Source organism: Haliaeetus albicilla, chromosome 28 (genome assembly GCF_947461875.1).
Source record: "Haliaeetus albicilla chromosome 28, bHalAlb1.1, whole genome shotgun sequence".
Classification (NCBI taxonomy): Eukaryota; Metazoa; Chordata; class Aves; order Accipitriformes; family Accipitridae; genus Haliaeetus; species Haliaeetus albicilla.
This window is the reverse complement of record NC_091510.1, coordinates 12,583,079-12,606,000: the sequence shown is the minus strand read 5'-3', so window position 1 is coordinate 12,606,000 and position 22,922 is coordinate 12,583,079. Positions and strand designations below refer to the sequence as shown.

Sequence of the window (22,922 nt, the reverse complement as noted above, 5' to 3'; positions counted from 1 at the left end):
TATTTTAGTAAGCATAATATTAAAGACTATAAAAAAACCCCACCTTATCAAGGTATAGAAATAATTTCCAAAAGAAGTATCTAGCACAAAATTAACTGAAGAAATGAGATTGTGTTTGTACATTTTGCCAATAACTATTTTAATTTAATGCCAGTTCAACATAGGATCAGCATTATGTTTCAGCATTTTTCAGAGATTATGTTGACACAGATTAACATTTTATTGATTACTTTCACAATTATTCTGTACTGTCTCCATGATCTTTAGCCAGACTGTTTATTTAAAAAATGAAAAAGGAGAAAGTATTCTTATGATTGATTTATGCTGCTATCAGTCTAATAATATTCTGATAAATATCTAACTTTCGCTTAATTTCATTTATACAAATAAAATCTTTCTAACATCACTATAGTTCTTTGTGTTGAGCTGTAAAGATAGAGGTACTGAAAATAAAATTAAATGGGTTCTGGTAGATACAAACCTTGAATCTTCTTGAAAACTTCGCTGTCGTCGACCACTTGCTTGGAACACTCTTGCTTGAATTCCATAGAAGAAGATCTAAAATAATAAAAATCAGTGTTGATTGGTGAAATTACATGTAATATTACTGAATTCAAAACAGCTGTAGTAAAAAACATTTTGAACTTTATATTTAATTCTTATACTACCCTTACAAGCATAGTATCCAATTGCTTGAGTTTGAGATGGAACACACAAAAGTCCTTGCTGAACAGCTGCAGATATGCAAAAATTCCTTTCTGACAATATTCCATTAGCAGCTCCTCTACTAATTCATTAATCATGGATAATTCCTCCTGTGCTTAAAATCTCCAGAAATTTATTTCAAGACAGTCCTAATCTTCAGCTCAGGCCACTGGAATAGTTTGTTAAAGCAACTACATTTAGTTACCAACAGGAAACTAACACGAAGTACCTACAAATCCCTCTTTAGAAGAGAAATTGCAAGGGTGTAGACCAAAGGCTGGATAAGCATATCTTAGGTGTGATCTAGGAATTATGGTTAAATTTTGTGTTTTGTCTGGCACACTCCCTTCTGAGAAGGGCTTCCCAGAAGCCCCCATCAGAAATTATTAAAAAGGTTGATAAAAAATACTGTGGAAGAACCTATTGGATGAAAGAAAAAAAAAAAGTCCTATAACTATTTAATTATTTTAATCAGAATAGGAAGGCAAATGGAAAAGCATTACTGTCAACTTTGAGCTGCTTGCTCACCAGTGCTTTGCCATGGAGTACTCCTCCTCCTGCTTTCTGAGGCCAAAGACTTACCTCTCTGCTGTCTATTAAGACTTTTAATCTCCAGTTTGGATACCTCTCATTATGAAGTCCCTACAAGCTTGCCTGTATCAAGCCACCTAAACTGGAAAGTAAACAACAACCTACAGAAGACAGCGTACTCTCTCTGAAACACATGTAAAACAAAAGCTTCATGGCTTGTAACAGCAGGGCATAGCTGCTCCTGAAAACCTGCAATAGACCTTTTGGACTGTACCTGAACAGGATTCTCTGTGAGTACAGTAATGGAGGTAAGAGGACTCAGTTCAAGAGTTTTGCACCAGAGAATACTGAGTTCAGTAACGCCCCCATTCAGAAGAAAAAGACAGACTTCACAATCTGAAATTTAGTCACTAATGGAAAGAACACAAAGAGAGAGTATGAAAAAGAAAAAATCTGTTCCACCACAGGTAGCTGAAAATCCAAAATCCCCAGTGAGGAGGTCTTCTTTCTGGAGCCTTCAGAGATAACATTTGATCAACTCCAAATTTCACAGGTATAAGATTAGCAACAAATGAAAGAAAAAGCTCTTTACCAGAATGATAGGTTTCTGAGATGTAATATGTCTTACATAAACTATATGAAATTAAACTATATTGTGTTTTATTTCAAGGAAACCTTGCAGAGAGGGAACAATTAGCACTAAGCATCATACCACTATACATTTCTATAACCAATTATGTTTGAATTTATTGTTTTATGTACTGTTAGCTCACTATGGCTCCTTTGCAAAGCTTTCAGTGTAAAGGGACCTTAAAGGGAATATTACCGTAACTGAGAACAAGCTTCATGTGTCTAAACACTTGCAGAAAGAAAAATAATAGTCAGTTAAGTTGTGCTAACAAAAGTAGTCTTTAGATACTGAACGTATTTAATTGAGATTCTGTTACTGCTGTTCCTAGTCAAGAAGGGATTGAAGCATTTGAAATATAGGGAGCTGGAACTGTTTAGCCTGGAGAAGAGAAGGCTGGAGGGATCTTGTCAGTGTGCACAAATACCTGACAGGAGGAGTAAAGACTGAGACAGGCTCTGCTCAGTGGTGCCCAGTGATGGGACAAGAGGCAATGGGCACAAACTGAAACACAGGAGGTTCCCTCTCAACATCAGAAAACACTTTTCTACTGTAAGTTGATTGAACACTGGAATAGGTTCCCCAGGAAGGTTGCAGAGTCTTCAACCTCGGAGATATTAAAAACCCAAGTGGATGCAGCCCTGACCAACCTGCTGTAGTAAACACTGCTCTGAGCAGGGGGGTTGGACTAGAGACCCTCTTGAGATCCCTTTCTATGATTCCATGATTTTATGAAAATTTCTACCTTGTAACATCTGCTATCAGCTAACATTCCTCACCAAAATTTGAGTAATCAAACTCTGACTGTATTTCCAACACTGTTAGGTAACTTCTGTGTTCAGGCAACACAGCAGTGCAATAAATTTTATACCAAGATTTTATTTGTGCTAAGAACCAGTACATCCACAATAAAAGCAAGAAAACCCACACAAAGATGCTTCATTCCCTAGACAGTTTACTTCTGCATAGATATTGAGATGAGAATATTACCTTCAAAAATAAACACATACTCAAAGATTAACCATTCACTAAACCATTTGAAAAAGTTCAAAGAAATACCCATCTTTCAGACTGTGAACACCTTAATTTACTGAAACCTATTTTGAAAGAATATGTGCAGAAATCCTGTCCCAGTGCCTGAAGTCTTCAACAGGGTGCAATATCTGGAAGAATGAAGAATGAAGGGATAGGAAGAGGAAGGAAAAAGAAAATGAAAAAGAAAAAACAGAGAGAGAAAATGCTAATCCTTCCCCTGCCTGTGTTCAAACACTTGCATTACCGTGACCAATACAAGCTTTTAACATAAGCTTCACAAAAGACTTGATAATAATAAAGTTGATCAAAAAAAAAAAAAAAAAAAAGCATTGTTCCCCCAAACATAGTATTTTGGTTCATCACAAAAAAAGTTTCAGTATATGATTTGTATATAAAAACATCTGACTTCAAACAAAGCAAAAAGGACAGTTTCATAATTTAATTAATTCTTATTTTAAAATTCCTGCTTATCATTCTAGGAAGTTACTGAATTACAGAACATCCACTAACACCTGTTACTAATTTCTCCTAACAACAGCCTAAAGACAGGTTATTTTTTTTTAGCAGTATAAGATGTTAGAAGCTCTTATTAAAAAATCTTTTTTTCTTAAGGAAGGAAAGGTAATTTGAAAAAGTTAGCTGCACTTACTTTAGAAAATCCATAGCTGCTTCATCAATACTTATCACACGAAGGATGAGAACTGGGTTCTGCTTAACACTTTCTGGAAGGTTATGATCAACACTTCGGAAAGTTAGGTTAGCTCCCTGTTGGTAAAGCATACAATGATTTCCAATTAGATTGTGTATTTCATAAAATACATTCTGCAAGACTTTCAAGTGATTGTTAAAAGCCTTGGTATGAAATAATGAAAAGGTGTAGCTAAGGTCAGTTAACCTTTTTAACAGAGCCTTTCTAGTACTAAATAAAAAGAGCTGCAGGCTCCAAGATGACACATTATCCTCATAGAGGATATCTACATTATCTACATAGAGGTTTGTCTAGTAAGAGGGCCTACTGTTGCCTGATCTACAGCTGAGAAACATGAGACTACAGAGTGTGTTTCCCTCCGCCAGGCTCTACTTTTCCATTTTTCTTGTCCCTTCATCCTTATGGGATCCAAAACTCACTGGACCACAGAAAAGAGTCACAGAAGGTGCCACACTGATTGCATGAAAGTGAAGTTCTCTCAGACTAGAGGAAACCCTCCACAGTTATTTTCAGTAACCTAAAAACATACTTGAGATAAACAAACAACTAAAAAGTAGCCTTCTCAAAGTTCAAATCATTCCTGCAATGTTTAATTATAATGTTATTCTTTAAAATTGCTGTATTTCACAAATAAATATTGAATAAAAATATATTATTAGAAGCATAGACTTCTATTATCCAGTATAGTCTCTTCTGAGTATTACAAATTCCCCTTCCCTCCAAGTTGGGGACAGAGGACACACCTTATGTATTTTGCAAAATTAAAGATGCTTTTTGTTTTGGTAGAATAGGGAAGGGGAGAGAAAGAAAAGCAGCAAACTAAAAGCAAAGAATACCAATAAGAATAAATAAATAAAAAAACCCAGTAGCTCTAACTGTAATATCGATGCAGACTTGGGTTATAGAGACTCCAGAACTCATAGATTAGGAAGGCAACAGAGACACTGTTATTGTACAAGCGTCTCAATCATTTGGACTTTGTGAGAGATTTGTATATCTTAATGTCAGCCCAGAAACCCTGTTTGCAGATACGGAGATTCACAAATACGACGTCATTCCAAAGAGCTATTGAACTTGGTAGGATACGTTTTCTGGACAGCTTTAAGACACATCTTTATTCAGAACACATTTCCATCTGCAGGTTGCAAAGATACACATGACAATTAAAAAAAAAATTAAGAAGTCTCTAAAAAACAGCTTTAACCCTTAAAAAAAGTAATCTATTTCATCTTGGAAACTCTTATAGCCACATGTAAACAGTCAGGATTAGGCAGGTGATTAGACAAAACACTCTAAAAACTAATGTTGCCTTCTTTTACTTTCAACACTTCATTTGAACACAGTTTTTGCTCTAAACTTAAGATTTGTAGGAAGATGTGAAGAACTCAGTGAAAACACTCTACCTGAAAAATTGCTTAAGTATTTATAAAGCAGGAACACTTAACCCAGTACAGAAGTACAGCAGGACAGAAGATGCAGTATGATTTGTAGTCAGTCATCCGATTAGTTAGTAGATGAAGTTTACTATTGTTTCAAAAGCTCTCTCTAAACATCTGGTGGTAAACATTTTCAAACTTTAGGTTAAAAGCAATTAACCTGCAATTGCCTCATGTTTAAAAAAATATTTAATCACTGTCTTGTGTCAAAAATGCCAACAGACCTTGCAAAGATTATTAATTTTTAGCAAGTACTTTCATCTACTTCATCTTCAGGACTCTCCTTCCCTAGTTGTTCATTTTGCCTACAAAAAGGTCTGCACTGTCTGCAGTCTTGTGTCCTCTAGTGGGAAAATTTCAAACTACAGCTTAATCTGAAGCCACAAATGGAATCTCTAAAACGTGGGACAGCAAAATAATCAACTCCTGAAAATCTTTAATTTGAAAATGTTACTGAAGGGGAAGACTCTTGGTCTTCCCTGAAAGCTAGATCACAATTTTCAACTCGAATATCTAAATATTACTTCCAAAACACCAACAAAATTGCCTTACATTCAGCAGAATACTTACAATATAGAAGTCACTAAGATCATAAGCTTTTCCCTTCCTTTGTCCACGCTGATGTTGATAAACTCCCTTCTGAATGAAAGGCAAGGCATTTGTTCTGTGAAATAATTCAAAACTGCTATTAAAACAATTAAATTTATTTAAGTTTCTTAGATACAGTTGGAAGATGGGTTCTAAAACCTTTTTAAAAAGAAGTAATGTATCCTACCTATTTTTTCCAAACTGTCGAAATTCGTACACAGTAAGGGATCTGTCACATGCAAAAAAAAATCCAATCAACTCTCTACAAGCATCGCGACCATTTCTAGAAGGAAAATTGAAAAGCACCTTTATGTTTTTGCATCTATATAAATCCAATTCAACCCAAACATAAATACACTTATTTTGGAATATGCATTTTATTTCCAATGTTGCACATTGTACAATCTCTTTCTTTGAAAAAGGTATCTGACTCTTTTCTCTAAACCACCATGGAATTCAACTTCTGGATTTGGACAGATTTTAATGCAACATTCCATTCTCCATAATGTTAAAAACAGCTTCCAAGGCTTCATGTTTTAGTACACCAATGTAATTTTCATTTATTAACTAAAGGATTACTTACACCAGGACTACTGCATTCACTGTGGTATCTGAAGCTACGTGGCTGAATCCTCAGCTATGTCTAACAAGTATACAGCTCACTGCTTCAGAAAAAGCACCACTTTCAGAGCTGAAGAATATGTTTATGTCACTGCTACTCAATTCAGAACAGTTTCAAAGATGCCCTAAACCTGCAAGTTTAATATGCAAGGAGTTACAAAGACACAAAGCCATCCTTTCCATCCACAGTGGTTGCCACATACTAAGACAAGACTAAATTAATTTTTAATCAGCTGAGGTACAATGGCTAAGAGCACTATTTTACACAGCCCCTGTGCTAACTGTCCTGCGCAGAGCTATGGGTATGATGGTAACATAACATATGCATCTTAACACTGTACAATGGGACTGTAAAGCCACTATCCATCAGCCATGTCAAAATGTGTATTATCCATGTATGCATATATATACCCACACAGCACATACTTTTTTCTAAACAGGGAACAGAAAGGTTCAGTGCAATTAATTTCAAGAGGGTACAATGATCATCATTCATAAATTCACAGAATTGAAAAGCTTCACAAAACTTGCGATTACCTCGATATAATCCTACTATCAAAACGTAGCTTGTTAGAGAGCATGTTTTCAGTTAATCCTGATTTGGTCCTTATTCTGTGAAAATAATGCAGCATGTTAACAACACCTATATGCTCACAGAGAAACGTTACATAAAAATCAACTGTTTCAAAACAGCAAAATATGTGAAATACGGTATCCTTGGCAACTGGCTGAGGAGATGATCCCTTGTAGTTGAATTAGAAAGAACTCAGAGTTGTAATGTGGAAAGTGTTCTGCAACTACATCGTATGAGAGTACATTCACAGAAGGCATAGATACGAATGGGATATTTTGTTTACATACACTTGTATCAAGAATTAAACTTCTACCACTTACCATACTTCCACCAATCAATGTGTTTTCTTGCAAAAACACCCAGGTTGGAGCTTCTTTACCCACCTAGATGTTTTATATTGGCCATATTACTAGTTCCAGAAATGGGGATTTGTCCATGTGATGGGTGTAAGAAATTGAGACTGGTTTTGTTGTCTTTTTTTTTTTTTTAAGAATACAAAGATAACATTTGTTTAGAAAGACTTTAGAGCAGGATGTCAAAATGCACAAAGCAGAGATGTTTGCCTGCATGTTGAGAAAGATTAATGGAACAAAACTTGGACCTGCAGATTCATTTAATTTTATGGATCACAACGTTTTCTCAGTTTTTCTTAAGCCCTTGGAGTTACTATTTCAATGCTCACAGGCCAGGAATGACACTTAAATGCCAGTATGTTTAATTACTGCAGCAGAAATCAAAACATGAAAGGAAAGTATGATTATATTGTGAAGAACTGCATTAGCATTTACAGATGCATATTTATGCAATTTTATGCACCTCAGGATAGGAATCTCTAAAAGGATATGACAAGATTGCAAGCATTCAACAGCTCAGAAAAGGCTGGCAAAACCCTGTGATGAACAATATCAATATAAGCTTAAGAATGTCTCCTAGATTTTATAAATTCTATGAATCAATCATTACACAACAGAGAATCCACATAAAAAAGGTCCTACTAGGCAATTATAAGTATGAGTAGGCTACAAAAAAGGCTTCACATGAAGTTGGTGGATCTAAGCCAGAAATAAAACATCTGGAAAGGCAAACAGACACCGCAGAGCACAAAATAATATAAAGAATACAGCAGAAAGTGTATTTCTAAAAAATATGACCGCTAGAGAAAACTTACTTGGTTTCATGAAACATTCTTTTTCTAAAACGCATTCGTGCTGTCCCAAGTCCCAGAAGCCCACGAGCTTCCTCGCAAACATCAGCACACATGGATTGCTCTGGGTCACTTATAACAGCTCTGACCAGAAAGAAGAGCAGAGAGAAGCCCGCTGACTATTAGTAAGTTTGAATCTCAGATCCTACATATTCTTACCCAGGAAAGAAAACACCCAAGAATAACAGCAATAAAATCTTAGAGTTACCCATTAAGCTTGCATAAATTTGTGGCCTTATTTTTTTGTTTGTTTTTACAAATTCTGAAGTCTATTACTCAAAATCAAATATATGCAAAAATATTCTGGTAGTGTACTATTATGTAGTAACTTTACATGTATATACATATTATTTTAAGTATATTTTATATATGTATATATAAAATAAATCAGGATTACAAAGGGGTTTGGGGTTTTTTTTCCCCCTCATTTCCACTATTTTTGTAAAAGTTCCATTATTGACTTTCTTTATCCACAGCTCCATCCACAATCAGTGACAACAGCTACTAGTACTGGCCAGCCAGCGACATCATCCAACAAAAACATTGGCACTTTCCCCTAGGAAGCCCATAGGGCCTCAAAGTCCCATCAAGCAGACAAGAAATAGATGAACTGGTTTCCAAACATTTTGATATTCTCTGTATCAGTTTAACAAGTAAACAAAAGAAGAGACCCTTTAAAATACATTAGATTCTTTTAACGTTATTGAAATGGTTCACAATCGGAAGGAAAAAAATAATTTTGCATGGCTAATAGTTTTATAAACTTGTTCTCTGATCTATGCAGATTGATCTTTGCACACATCAGTTACACTAATTTAACTGCAAGATTGACTCTACTAAGAAAAAAAATCAAAACAAAAATCAACACACCTTTGTGTTTCCTTTAATAGATTTTTTTTTCACACAACAGTTTTGAACTAACCTTCCCCAATTAACATCCTGCTCTCTGATACCAATTTGTATGGCAGTACTGGCACAGTCATATTGGGAATATAAACAGATTTTTTTAATTAAAAGTTCTTCCTGATGCAGCTGCAACACTACTGAATATTGTTTTGACATCATCAACAAAAGAGTTCAGAGTAGAAGGAATACATGGAAAAAATAAGGCAAAGCAGCTGAAGGAGCCTAAGCACAGAATGAACATGCATGATCCAAGATGAACAAACGTGTATGTTTAATCCAATGTCAGTAGGATTGAAACATGTCAATACAACCAGCGCATTTTTAAGATGATTTCTGTAATCATCTGCTTTACCTATATGTTTGTAGAGATATGACATGGAACAAGCATTTCTTTGAAAATTGGGGATTGCTGCCCTGAACACTTCCATATTTTTAATCCTGCTACAATGACACTTGGAATTTAACATTGTGTTTCATGACAACCTCATTTCCTTCATGCAACTTCATTGATATCTCAGCTTTTAAATAGTGTAAAAGCATTAATAGAGTTTTAAACAATACAGGTCATTTAAACTGCAGTTGGAACAAACAAAAAATAAAATGGTGAAGTGCAACATTTCAACCTCAAAGTCTTAAGATCTGATGGGCTATAATATCAGTACAGATAACTACAGAGATTGTAAACTAAACACAGAATGCAACATGCTGTAGACCACCCCACAGATAATTTTTAGCAAGTGTAAGGTAACAGGAAACTATACGAACCTAGCTTGTACCATCCTATATTGCCATAACCAGACAACTTGGATAAATGTCTGAATTATTAAAGCATGCTTAAAAATTAGAACAAGTTTATGGGAATAACAGTAAGGAAAGATTTTTTTTCTATACTGATCTTTACCTGTAAGTTACTTTTTTCCCCCCTTAATACATAAAGGGATCTTTCTACATAGAAGCAATGCTTTCTCGGAGCTGAAGGGATAGCAATGAAGTTAGGAGAGCCTTCCTGTCCAACCTTGATCAACTCAATTCATCATTGTGCCTTTTCTTCCCCTACGTGTCCAACACTGCTATAATACTCCTTTACTCTTGCAGGATGTGTGTCAATATTAATAAAGAAATAGTAATAAAGCTAAGATTCTTAGAAAAGAAAATAAACACTGAAGGAGTGTAATTTGTAACAGCAGGCATTTGTCTATTTTGCTGAGGTGCCAGATGGTTGTTTCTGAGAACTAGTTCTATTGTAAAGCCCTTAAATTAGGTTCAAGTATAAAATTAAAAATTAAAAAATTAAAAATTATTCTCAGAAAAAAATTAACTTACACATAGCACTTTAAAGTGACCTTTTAAGTTAAATAAAAAAGACTTTTCATTTAAAGAATTTTTGAAAATAATAACACTGCATATGACTCCATAAGACTTGGAATGAGATGATCAAAACAGCTCCTAGGCAAGGAAAGCAACACACTCACAGATCTAAATTTTTCTGTAGGGAAAACTGAAATTTTACATTATAAATTCACTTACCTAGATAATTGATCCACCATCACTTGTTCTACTACAGCCTGTTTTCTCCTCTCTGCAGCAACATCCTCCTGCAATGAAAAACTGACTAAGAGCAAATGAAAGATGTAACACCAGACACTTCAAATAATAGATTACCCTTTAAGATAGCATTCAGAGGTCACAATCTTACCAATGTCACAATTAATTTTTTTCCATCTTTTTCAATAGAGTTCTATTTGCATAACAATAATAACAAATCATATTCTCTGCTACACACTCAAATTGTCTATGCATATTAGTTGTCAATAAATATGAGAATTCTAGTATTTCTGTTGACAGACAGCATCCTTATCTCTGTATTGTTTCCAATAAATTCTTTAAGTACAATAGAGCCTGAGGAAACTCGCACTATTTCAGGTTTCACGGTTGACACAGATTCCAACTCAGAGAAGGGAACACTACCTCCAGCAATATTTAGTCAAAAAAATTCTTTTAAGACTTAGTCTCAATGCACAATTTTTATTTGCTGCATGCCACAATAATTTTCTGCTGAGACAGGCCAATCTAAAAAACCTTTCAGGAAAGATCATCCGAAGGGGATTTAACATGATCTGATTATTATTTTTATTAGAGTAACACTGAACCATAACCTTGTGCCATTCACTGTCAAGTCCGCAGGCACCGATCATCATTTGTTTCATAGAAAGAGAAACCAAAGCGCAAGAGGATACCCCAGGACAGCATTGGAGGCTATTGGCAACAACCAGCCCCCAGCATCTCTCTTCCTTTTATCTCCTAGATTCCTGAACTTTTTTACTGCCCTTAAATTTGCCTTTTTTCCCAAAAAAATAATTTTTATATATGAGAAAACAGAGATTATTGTTACCAACGGAGTTTATGCAACTTTTTTTGACAACTTTGTAGGTATTCTGAAACTGAAGAATTAAGATTTTTTTTTTGATTGGTTATTTCTTCCATACAATTCTTGCATGCAAACCAAATTCTAGACAGATCAAGCCTTCCCATGGCTGAAGAAGAACCGAAAGTTTGTTCCCAGACAACAGGTAACTGTAAGGGACAACTCCACAGAGATGTTATGGGTATAATTCACAACCTTCAAGTAAATATTGATTGGCACTAGCCGGAAAAAAAACAACAAACAAAACCAAAACCAAACAGGAAACCGAAAACCAAAAAACCCAAATAAATAATGTAACACTAGACCAGCTGGTGTTTATTCCAAACTGATCGAACTGATTGTAAGCCTCAAAAGATTTCTGAATTATAGGAGATAGGGGGCTTTTTAGTCTGCTTTCATATTTCATTTTTGCACCTATGAGAACTACAGGTGCTTTACTGAATCTTTGCCCATTAACTGTCACAACAGTTACATTAAAAAGCATTATGTAAAGAGGACACAGTGATAATACAGAGCAGTGTTTGTTAAAACACAACATATTCCTTGGACCAAACCAGCTAGCATGCTGAAAAGAACCTGATTTAAAAAAAAAAAACCTTAAACCTTGAATTTCAATTGAATACTAGGTCACTAAATGTACTCTTCTATGGAACATACTCCATTCAGCTCTTAGACAAAAGCTCTACCATGAATTTACAAAATTGCTGAGGCAAACATTGAACTTGCAGCAGCTGTCACTGGTTAAAAAGTAGTAACTCTTGTTCAAAAAAATATGATTATTCAGAGAAAACTAACCTTCTTCTAAAAAACCCTGTTTTTATTATACATAGCATCTATTTGCAATCACACATGTACTATAATCTGTCTGGAATAAGGGAACTTTCATCCCAAACTATAAAAAAATTAAGATAAATTCTACTTTACCATTAGAGGTTTTGGTAATGATTACAGTAAAAGGAAATTTTAAGATTGTGTATTCTTAGGCAAATTTTTAAAACACCTTAAAATCAAATGCCAACAATTGAGGCAACGTATACTAAAAGGAATTAATTATGTATGCAGTTACTACTTCCAATTTTTTCCATTATTCCTACCACTATCAGAAACTTGAACCTGAGAGAACCTAAGAGATGCTCCTAGAAAGAGACAGCCAGCCTGTGCAACCACAAGTGCTAATCAATAACAAAAGGGCTTCTAAAGGTCCCAGTGACACCTTGCTCAGACACCTACTGGCTTCGTTTTAAAGCATGCCAGCTGCAGTGTACCTGTCATTTTGTGGTCCTGCACTGGTCCCTTTCTCAGTGTTTTCAGCTTATTTGATTTAGCGTTAAGTAGTTACTCTAATAATACTTCAAAACTTTTTACATTATCTTCACTCTATAGTATAGATTTTTAAATTCATTCTAAAAATAACAGGAGGTTCTTCAAGTTCTTCACAAAAGTACCTTCTGAAAAGATTTTCTTATAATGAAAATGAATATGGACCTCAGTAGTGCAACATCCGCATTCACTTTGACGAGACCAGAAATGAAATAAATGTTTGCAATGATGCAAAATTCAGTGCATAGTGATGAGCAAACAAAATAAATTAAAATTATTTACTTTTACAATCTCATAAAATTTCTCATGGTTTAGTATTCCATGAGAAAGTTAGAATGCTAACTCTATTCTGTAATACCTTCAAAAACCAGTTCTGAAGCCATCACTGCATATGCAAATACTGAATCATGCAATATCAAATCTCAAGGTTCTTCATCGTTGTAAATAATCCTAAACTCAAGGCTTAGCCTTAGATGGGCAAGACTCCTATTGTTTAGTCCTAAAAAGAGTAAAAGTCACGTCTATGTAAGAAATTAAAGAAACATATTGGGTACGTCCACATAAGAAAAGTTTTAATTCCCCTCTACGCATGCTACTGAGGCCATAATTGTTTCCAGTTTTCAGGTCTCCCTCCTTCCCAAGATCAATATGGATGAGAGGAACCTGGAAATCATCTGATAGAGGATCGGAGCCAAAGCAACTGAAAGGAGAGGCTAAGGGAACTTGGGTTTGTTTAGTTTGCAGAACCAGCAGCTACAAGGCGTTCTGAAAACATCCTACAACCAAAGGGAAGTTACAAAGAAGACAGAACCAAACATTTTTTGACAGCCACCAACAGTATAACAGGAGGCAAACGTTACACACTGAGCCTTGGGAGGCTTGGTATGGATAATAAGAACTTCTTCACAAGGAGAGTAGTGTATCCCAGGAAGATGTTGCCTAGAGATGCTGCAGAAGCTCCATCCTTGGATCTTGAAGACTCAGCCAAAGCTGTGGCTGACCCAATCTAATACCAGCAGCAGAGCCCATACAGCTTACAAAGCCAGTGCTCATCACATACTCCATTTCAGGAGTTAATGAGGGAAAACAGCCTGTTTACCCTAGAAACAAGTCAGAGTAAGAGTTCTATCTAACACTATACTCGGGTTCACTCCACCCACTCAGTTAATCTTAGTTGTATGTATATATTTTTATCTGTTATTCATAATTTGCATTCTCATTTATATACATTCCTGCATAAAATACAAGCCTTGCAGATAAGATTAAAAAAAAAAAAATGCTCACTGGATTGCTCAGTTCAGCTCCCACTGAAACAAGTGTTTAAACTCCCCTGATTTCAATGGGTGCAATTACATACTAGGACCAAATCACCAAAGGCCTGACTTCTATTGAACACCTGGGAAGTCATGCTACAAGTCTAGACGGTTAACAGCACAATACCAGCCAAAATACTTACAGCTTCTGATTTCCTTATACTGTGCTGCATATTATAGGGCTTGCTTGTGTAGCATTGTTGCAGGAGAGCTTTCTCATCAAGAGCTGTAAGATCATCTTTATGTCCATCTTCAAGCTGTATACCCTACACAAAAATACATTCTTTTCATAAATCAAATTTAATTAATTGTAAGAAAAACAAACAAACCCCCACACATTTTCCTCAACAATTTATTTGAAAGTACTTTTCTTTCTTTCTTCTTTATTTTTAAAGTGTCTACTTCTTCCCCTTCATGCTAATTAGAAAAAATAATTTTTTTTTAAGCCTAGCTTTCTACAGAACTTACAAATCTTGCTCTCTAGTCTTTCCTTACATCTTTTGAATACTTACCAGCTTTCAACCAAATTGAAATAAAAAAACCTCAAAAATACTGTGTTCCTACAAGCTTTGTGAAAAATCGGCAGCAAGTCAGAGAAGGTAGACTGTTAGTACCTGTGGGAAAATAATGGAAGATTGGCGAGGAGGATTGTAAACGTGATCAAGTGAATTGCAGCTGGGGTGTTGAAAAATACACATCTCATACTAATCATTGTTTAGTCTTGTGTGTTTGACAAGTAGAACATCTGTGTTTAGATAACATAGATAGACTTGGAGGCACCCTATCGAACATGCTTGAGATTCCTGCCCTGCTGTGGGAAAGATCAAAGCACAGTGGTAAACTACACCTGCATGAATCCCTGAAAAACAGGTGCAAACAGCAGGTTCGGTGATCCTCTAGCAAGGACCAAGGTCTGTGGTGCCTGTGTTCCCACTTGCATGCCTCTGGCCCAGGTGCCGCTTCAGCAATCCCCCAGTTCACAAGGTAACTAAAATAAATTCATTCTTTGTATTTCATCCATGGTTTTGTGGTTGGTCCTGCGTCCTGCCTATGTCAGCTCATGCAGTACCTCTCTGAAGAAGACAAGAGCTCATCCTTTTTCTGTTCTGCTCAAGAACAGCAAAGAGAAAGCAGCGGATTCACCATTATGCATATAGCTCAAAGTTCACCATGGCAGAGATGCTGCTTTTTGACCAGCAAAGTTAAATACAGTCTTGACAGGGAAAAGCCAAAGCATGCTGCTGAACTGGGTCTAACAGACTTGTAAATCAGTCTGAGGGTAACACAGAAGTATCTCCTACATGGAGGATATGAAGAAAACTGACAAAGCAGACTGTGTTTACAGAAGGAAGGAGGGAACACAGGAAAGAAATCAAAAGAGTAGGTTTTGTTAGCTATGCTCCTCTAGGACCAGCTTCTTTTCAGAGAAGAAAAGTTATTACAAGTTCCACTAATGAGATAAAATAGTAAGTATCTTGAAATCTGAAAAGGGTTTGATTTATTAATTTAATCGGGTGGTGGTAATATCTAAGGCAGAAAACTGTTCTGCTAGACATTATATTAAAATCTGTCATAAGAACTGACACACATAGCTTCTAGTGCCTAGCAAGTTCTTTCTGGAACCCCAGATAATCAGAATAAGCCAGTCCTGCTTTTTCTCTCCCAGTATACACTCGCCACCTATTTCTTCAGTTTCAGATTAACTTCGCTGCTCCTGTAAATACCCTTTTGATAGGCTTGCAGTACAGCATATAAAGGAGTCACTCCTCGGAAAACAGATGACATGACGGTGTCAGACTGGTACATAAGAGTGGAATCATTTAAAAAAAAAAAGTAATACTACAACAAATCCCCAGAACTGACAATCTTAACTGCCACCAAACATAAAACTAAATTTAACAAAGTAACAGAATTGGTTTTTTCACTCAACTCTTTTACTCACAGAATGTTTACTTATAGGTACTTGCAGGTTCTCCAAGTTTTATCTGAACACTAAAAGCATGACTATAAGAGGAGAAAGCCCCTTTAAAACTATCAACAATACGTGTAAAACAGTAACAACAATATGTGAAACATAATCTTTGTCTTATGTAAGACCTTCCCTTTTCAAACTACTGAACATTAAGCACGTAAAATCAGCAAATTCATTGTTATACATCACAAACCTTTCCTCTGAAAAGCAATGAGCACAATGTTTCCTCAACATCTGCATACTTAACTTCTCATTAGGATTCTTAAATGGCCATCTACCCTCAGCACAGTCTACCATTTGACCAGTCCTCACAGCTGTTGCTTACTTCTGTTTCCTGTTTCCTTACACCTACAATGATGTATCTTGTTCTGTGCAACCACCCTTCTCCACTATCTCTTCCAGAACAAGCGGAAAGTTGGGTTATTTCACCCCTTTGTTTTCCAGTTTCTGCCCACCGATCTTCCGTTGTTTGCGTCTTAGCTTTAATTTCAAAACACAAAAGAAACCTGACAGAATTAATACAGCTTCCAGTCCAACTCTACTGTATCTTATACAACATCAAAGCAAAAATTACGGATAATATCTTTCATTATTTTAACCCCATATTCCTTTCCATTTTCAGTGTTAATAGTTCTCTCAGGTACAGATTACATCTTTCACTGCTTCTTTTTTAAGTCCTATATATACTCATAATTGAATAGAATAATTAATATACTTCTATATTTTAAAAATATAGAATGCATTTCTATATTTGGAAATAACATTTTAGCAAGATCTTCCCGCTGTCTCTCATCTTCTTAGGCTGCAAACTCTTCCCTGTCACTCATGCTAATCTTCATGCTCAAGCTAGAGGTGCACTCTGAGGGCAAATGTTGCATTTCTTACCAGAGAATACAGCATACTTAGATTCTCAGAGCACCTCAGTTTCTCACTCTGGAACAACTGAAAGAAGCTTCCAATATTTTATTTCCTACTCAACATTAGATGCCGAAATCAGACGTTTTTATTTCTTTACAATAAAAACATAGAATAATTTAATTACACACAGATGCAAACCTCTCCAAACACTGTAATGAAATACCAACGTACATTTGCTATTTAAAAATGCAATTACTTCTTTGGCAGCTACCTTTATTGAAGCTTCTGGACACTGGAGGTGGTCTTTTTTCTTTTCTGCAATTCTCTGAGAATATTGCTTATATTCTTCCTTCATATCTGCTTCATACTGACGATACTTCAGTTTATATCTGTCTGTTGGGGATGGCAGATTTTCTGGTATTGTCTTCTGCTCCAAAACAGAATGCTAAAGCAAAGAGTAATCAATATAAAAGCCTCTGGCTGATCTATTGAATGAGAACAGCATTATTATAAATCCCATCCCATATAACTTCTGAAACTTCTCAACACTATGCTTCACATTAAGAAAAAATGCAAATATGACTGCATATTCAGGCTTAATTTTCAGTGAGTTCTTCATATTCTGCCATTTTTTAATCTAAAAAGTACACAGCCAAATGGTTTTACATCACTTTTAAAGACAGAAGCCAAGACAGATTCAGTGGTTCTGCCCTATAAGATAATGTTACAGATCACTAAAAAGGGAATTCTGACATTTGATTTTGGATGGCTAAAAATGGTCTGATAGAATTTTCAACCAGAATTTCTAATATTCTTGGATGGCAGATGACTATTAGTACTGGGACTTCCTTCCCTAGAACAGCATCAGCTGAAAAGGCTTTGAACCCAGCTAAGTACCTTCCTAACTTTACATCCACTTCAGTGCTCTACACAATGGAGGCTGGATCAGTAGAAACAGCAGCAACGACAGAAAGCCCGAGACTCCGTTCTTCTTTCTCTCCAACACCTTCAATGTTTAAGTGATATTCCTTCAACACTAACAAAACTAAGTCAGCCTTACCTAGCATCTCTACTTGACACACCTCATCTTGCAACAGCAGTGTAACAGTTCTGTTCTAGAAAACCATCTTTCTCAAAACCCTAGAAGATTTATGTTCTTGAAAGGGCAGCTTTCTCTTTTGAAAGAAGATCTACATCCCTTCCCTGGTTAATTCCTGAATGATAAGACTATATTCAAATTATTCTTCCAAAAGTGACCTATTTTGGGAAGATTTACTTACACAGTCTGTTATTGAAGAAGCTGGAACATCTCTTGCTAAAGGAATGCTCAGTCAGGGCCCCAGAAGCAAGCAATGCAGAAATAAAGGCCGTTCAGAGGAATACATTAAAGTATTTTAGAACTGCTTGAAAATCTTCTCCACAGAAAAGAAGGGGGGAATTCAGGCAAAAAGGGAGGGGGGGGAGAGACAGAGAGAGAGGAAGAGCAAAAGAGGGTAAGTGAACAGAAGATAGATTACTGCATGTTCAGCACTTCAGTATTTAAGACATAATGAAGGCAGCAAGGAAGCAACAAGAGATAAAGGAAAGCAGAGAAGAAAGGGAGAAAGACCCTGAGAAACAGACAAAGCCATACCAACCTTCCGTTAGCCTTCCTGCAGCTAGACAGAATTATATGTATGAACTTTACCTTTTATAAAAATGGTAAAGCAAGCTGTGAAATTATAGGCATCCAGACCTAAAAAAGAGTATAGCAACTCCAGTATGTTTGCACTGCACACTTAAATGCAGTACAGAGGAAATAACCTATCCATAGTTACATGTTTACAGTTACACCTTAAGACATGCATAAATACTATGTTGGGCACATAGATATTCGAGAAATAGTACATTCTTAGTCCATTATATAAAAAAAACCCACTTAACCATTTCAGGTTTCATTTAAATGCAATTTTTTTTTTTCCCAAGTTGAGAAACCATTTGGTTATGTAGGGAAACGTGTAAAATTATTATCTTGGCAGATTCACTTTGGGCTCCAGCCAACTTGGAGTCCTGCCCTACAAGGCGCTATGTTATTCATTTCAAGGGGCGCAGGTTATGTACAAATTAATTAATAATTGTTTTTTCTTCTAGCTACACTTCTGTTTTAAACACATTAGAGTATTTCTTAGCTTTACATAAGTTAAATACTTTTGAAATAATGGATTTTTAAACAGTATATTTTCCAATTCTTCCAAAAAGAGGTAACATTGATAGGTTAGGACATTTCCTGCACCCTAACCAAATAAAAATGTACTACTACTAGTAAGATTGTTACCATGATTATGTATGGTGCACGATTATGACAGAAAATAACTATGCAGGTAGCATTCTTCCTGAATTAAAGCTCTAGATATCTAAACTTTTAAATATATAGGGACTACAAACAGAAGACTACTGTTTGCAATACTTCAGCATTTTCCCTTTAATTATCACATTTGAAACACTCGAAATACTGACGGAATGACAGCAGATGAAAAATAGTCTCTCCAATAAGCTAGTTCCTGTTACACAAAAGAAGTTAAAACATACTACATTTTCAGACTATATACTATGGTACTCTACTACTGAACTGCTAACATTATTTTGTCAGTGTGTATTTTTTCAGCTACTTTACCTCTATTTTCTTCTGACAAGATTTTCTAGACACCTGTTTAAACTAAAGGAAAAGAGAAACTAAATATGTATCATGATCAACTAAAAAATTGTCACATTAATTTGTTCAAATTTAATTCAGATATAAGAGTTCAAAAGAAAACTTCTCCTGCATTCGGGGAACTGTAGTATCTGAGGAATTAAATTAATTCTTAAAATTGTTATAGTGGATGCTGATCCTGAACAGTGCTGTACTGTAGTATAAACCAGAATGTTAGCATCTGGACTACTGATTTTCCTTATAAAGCACCGAAGATTAGGGGTGATTAAGTTTCTTAGTCATCCAGGGAAAAAAAAATGCTGGTATGTGATCAGGAAATTTTTGTAATAAAAGTGCTCTGACAAATTGAACATAATTCCAAAGTTAACATCACAGTTCCTAAGAAAAACTTAAGAAGGAAACTTAAGAAAAAAACAGATGAAGTGTCTGCACGTAACTCCAAAAGTTTCCTTTTCACCAGAAGTAACTATTCTTCCATAGAAATAATACTTACTGTTTGTAAACTTGGGTTTGGTCTTCAGTCATACACTTACTGACCACTATCGATCTTATCTTTATTATTTTGTTACATGCTACCTCAGAAGTATTACATTTTTCAGTTGCTTTGACAAATTGTTAATAAAGATGGCTATCAATATATTTCTTCAAAAATGAGTACACTGAAAAGGATGAGTGTATCGACCAACAAAGAAGAGCTAAGGTATATAAGAAAATAGGATTTTTTAAATATTCTAGAGGCTTCTCAGTAAAAAGTACTTTGCCAAAAATATTTTGGCCCAATACCACTTGGAGATACGAATTCAACCAAAAGAAAAAAAGAGAACTTGTATAATAAAGCTAAATATGCTTTTCTAATTACTGCTAAAGAGGCAAATTTTAAAGATATCTATAGCAACAGACTGACCTGTTGAGCCTGATGATGCTGTGCATATGGCAATTGTAGTGACATTCTCCAATCTGAAGATGAATCTAGAGGGCATGTATGACGATAACTTCCACTGTATGGTATATAAGAGTCCCCATCCTAAAATTACAGAAAAAAAAAAAAGGACAGGCAATCGTAGTTGTTTTATACTCAGGGTGATATTTTTATAAACTCCTGCAACACATGAATTCTAAAAGCTATTCAAGACAGAATTAATTTATAATTACCTCTCCATCAGAATCTCCCAGCCTCCCTAGATCTAGGCATGGCACCCTGCAGGAAGTTAAAATGATTTTAATAGCAGTATGTTCTCTTATTTTTCAGTTACAGTAAAAGCAAACTGCCTATTAAATATCATTATTAGCTCCTTCACAAAAATTTCCCTGCTACGAACAGTTTCACTACAACTGGAGATGGCCAACTTGGCAAATCCCTATTAGCACCTCTTGCTTCAGCTCAGGAACTGGCCACTGAGCTTTTCCTCTTCCCCAGTTGCAGAGTACGCTGGCAGCCACGAAGGGTCCCCGCAAAGCCCTTCTTCACTCCCAGCAAGCCAACCCTGGCTTCTCATCACTCCCCAATGGGAGCTGCTGCAACAAGATTATAAATCAGGGATTCCTTATTCCCACCTTCTACAGCAGGTCTGTGTCAACATCCCTCTATTATCAGTCACCAGAGAGGCAACAGGGAAGCAATAGCTCCTGCGGATGCAAAACTTCCAAACTTTTTAGAAGAGATTAACACAGTGGAAGCCAACTACATTTCAGTATTTTATACTGTTTAAAGAAATGAAAACATCTCCAATCCATCAAAGCACCTCTCTGCCTTCTGCCTTTACTCCAGGTATACTCCGGAGCACCGTGAACACATATTTTTTATATTTTACTACCAATATTTCCAAACAACCCTATTACAACAAGATTGCTCTTGGAATACGAGAGCTCCTTAATTTCTAGACTGTTTTCATTAAAGAATGACTGACAGTACACAGAAATTGAAGTTCTTTGACTTCAATATGAACAATCCAAGGTCATGGTCACACATACTTGTAAAATGATGTAGAAAGATACATTGGCCGTAAGGCATTTCAGTAAACAAAAAGCCCCAAACTATCAAACATGGTTCTTGGAATAGCAGATGTTGCTTATCTGCCAAAGTCACTGTAAGGTTTTAAATTTTATAAGCAGTGTACAAAATTTCCCATTGCTTGTAAAAAACCCTTCACAACCGTTTCTCTGTAATGTTTACTGTAATACCTGCAAAGAGGGCCAATAGTTAAAAAAATTTTTTCTCCTTTTGCAGACTATTAAAAATATTCAAGAAAGACTAGGTATAAATATGAAAGCTCTGAGCACAACTCTACTGTTAAGCTCAACCAAATGTAAATCAACTTAATTCCAATGTAAATAATGCATCAAATATTCTACTCTAAATATAAACCACAGAAAACAAACCTATGATGATAAATTTCATGGAACACTGAGTTGCATATCAATACAAATGCAAATGCATTGTGTTATTAATGCACAATTAAACAAACTGATCAGAAATAGAAACAGACTTACTCTGGTGGGCGAGGACCACGAGTAGCCCGTGTATCTGGTCTCCAGCCCTAAAAGAATGACACATTATTACACACCTACAGGGATCAGGATTAAAATACATAGTTCTCTCTTTCAACTTCCCCTGGAATATTTAAAATCAATGCCTTAAAGTATCTGTCTGACATATTTGACTGAGATGCTACTAACAAAAGGACAAAAAATAAACCCTTTTCATTGAAAGTTGATTCTTACAGATCATGAGACTAAAAGACTGAATATTAATCATGACACAAAGAATCCAGAATCCAGATAGTATCCACATCAACTATTAACAATGCATTACAAATAATCCATGTTCCTGAGGGTTTGTACAATCACTGCTCACAAGCTTTTAGGGTACATCATCCTTGTTGGTTGGGAACCAAGCCCTCAGCCAACCCTTAAACATAAACCACAATACCAACAGCCAGTTGGCTCACAAGGAACTAGCTCAGACCCCAAAGAAGCGCTGATATTCGATGTAACTGTATCATCTCAGCTTTCATATAGCAGCACACGATGATGAGTAAGCAGCTCCTGTGCTCACACTGTTTATTTTACATGGCTGTGTACCACACAGATCTCCAAACTCAACTGAGCAAGAACGTGGCAAGAAGAAAAGACTCAACCCAAAGCTCCATCTACTGTACTACGGCATTCTGAAAACAGCCAACAGCAAATCCCTAGGGAAGACTGACTGGGGCAAGCACGCAGTAACAATTCCCCCAACTAGCCTCCCAGTCTGAAAGAAAAAAAAAAAAAAACACAACAAAAAAACCCCGTGGTTCGGGGATGTTCTGAACCAGGGCCGGTATCTTTGTTTTCACACTCTTCAGCTCAGAGATCTCAGCATCACAGTCTGAATCGAGCAGACATCCTATTTCCAGCAGCGCCCTA

The 22,922-nt window shown here is 35.9% G+C and overlaps 1 protein-coding gene across 6 annotated transcripts in view; it reads right to left on the bottom strand.

Annotated features, from left to right (window-relative positions):
- Positions 1-22,922, bottom strand: part of CAPS2 (calcyphosine 2) — a 31,045-nt gene that overhangs the window by 5,843 nt on the left and 2,280 nt on the right. Inside the window, exons 2-14 of one of the 6 annotated variants that reach the window (XM_069773273.1) lie at positions 22,008-22,054; positions 20,670-20,715; positions 20,422-20,541; positions 19,479-19,520; positions 17,097-17,270; positions 14,139-14,261; positions 10,465-10,532; positions 7,996-8,115; positions 6,791-6,865; positions 5,820-5,915; positions 5,615-5,708; positions 3,549-3,664; positions 482-558 (exon numbers count right to left, since the gene is read on the bottom strand). In XM_069773273.1, the coding sequence (XP_069629374.1) occupies positions 482-558; positions 3,549-3,664; positions 5,615-5,708; positions 5,820-5,915; positions 6,791-6,865; positions 7,996-8,115; positions 10,465-10,532; positions 14,139-14,261; positions 17,097-17,270; positions 19,479-19,520; positions 20,422-20,541; positions 20,670-20,715; positions 22,008-22,054 (1,198 nt within the window). Of the gene's footprint in view, positions 1-481; positions 559-3,548; positions 3,665-5,614; positions 5,709-5,819; positions 5,916-6,790; positions 6,866-7,995; positions 8,116-10,464; positions 10,533-14,138; positions 14,262-17,096; positions 17,271-18,105; positions 18,224-19,478; positions 19,521-20,421; positions 20,542-20,669; positions 20,716-22,007; positions 22,055-22,922 lie in introns of those variants that run through there. The other 5 variants (XM_069773274.1, XM_069773275.1, XM_069773276.1 and 2 more) reach the window with 5 other exon arrangements.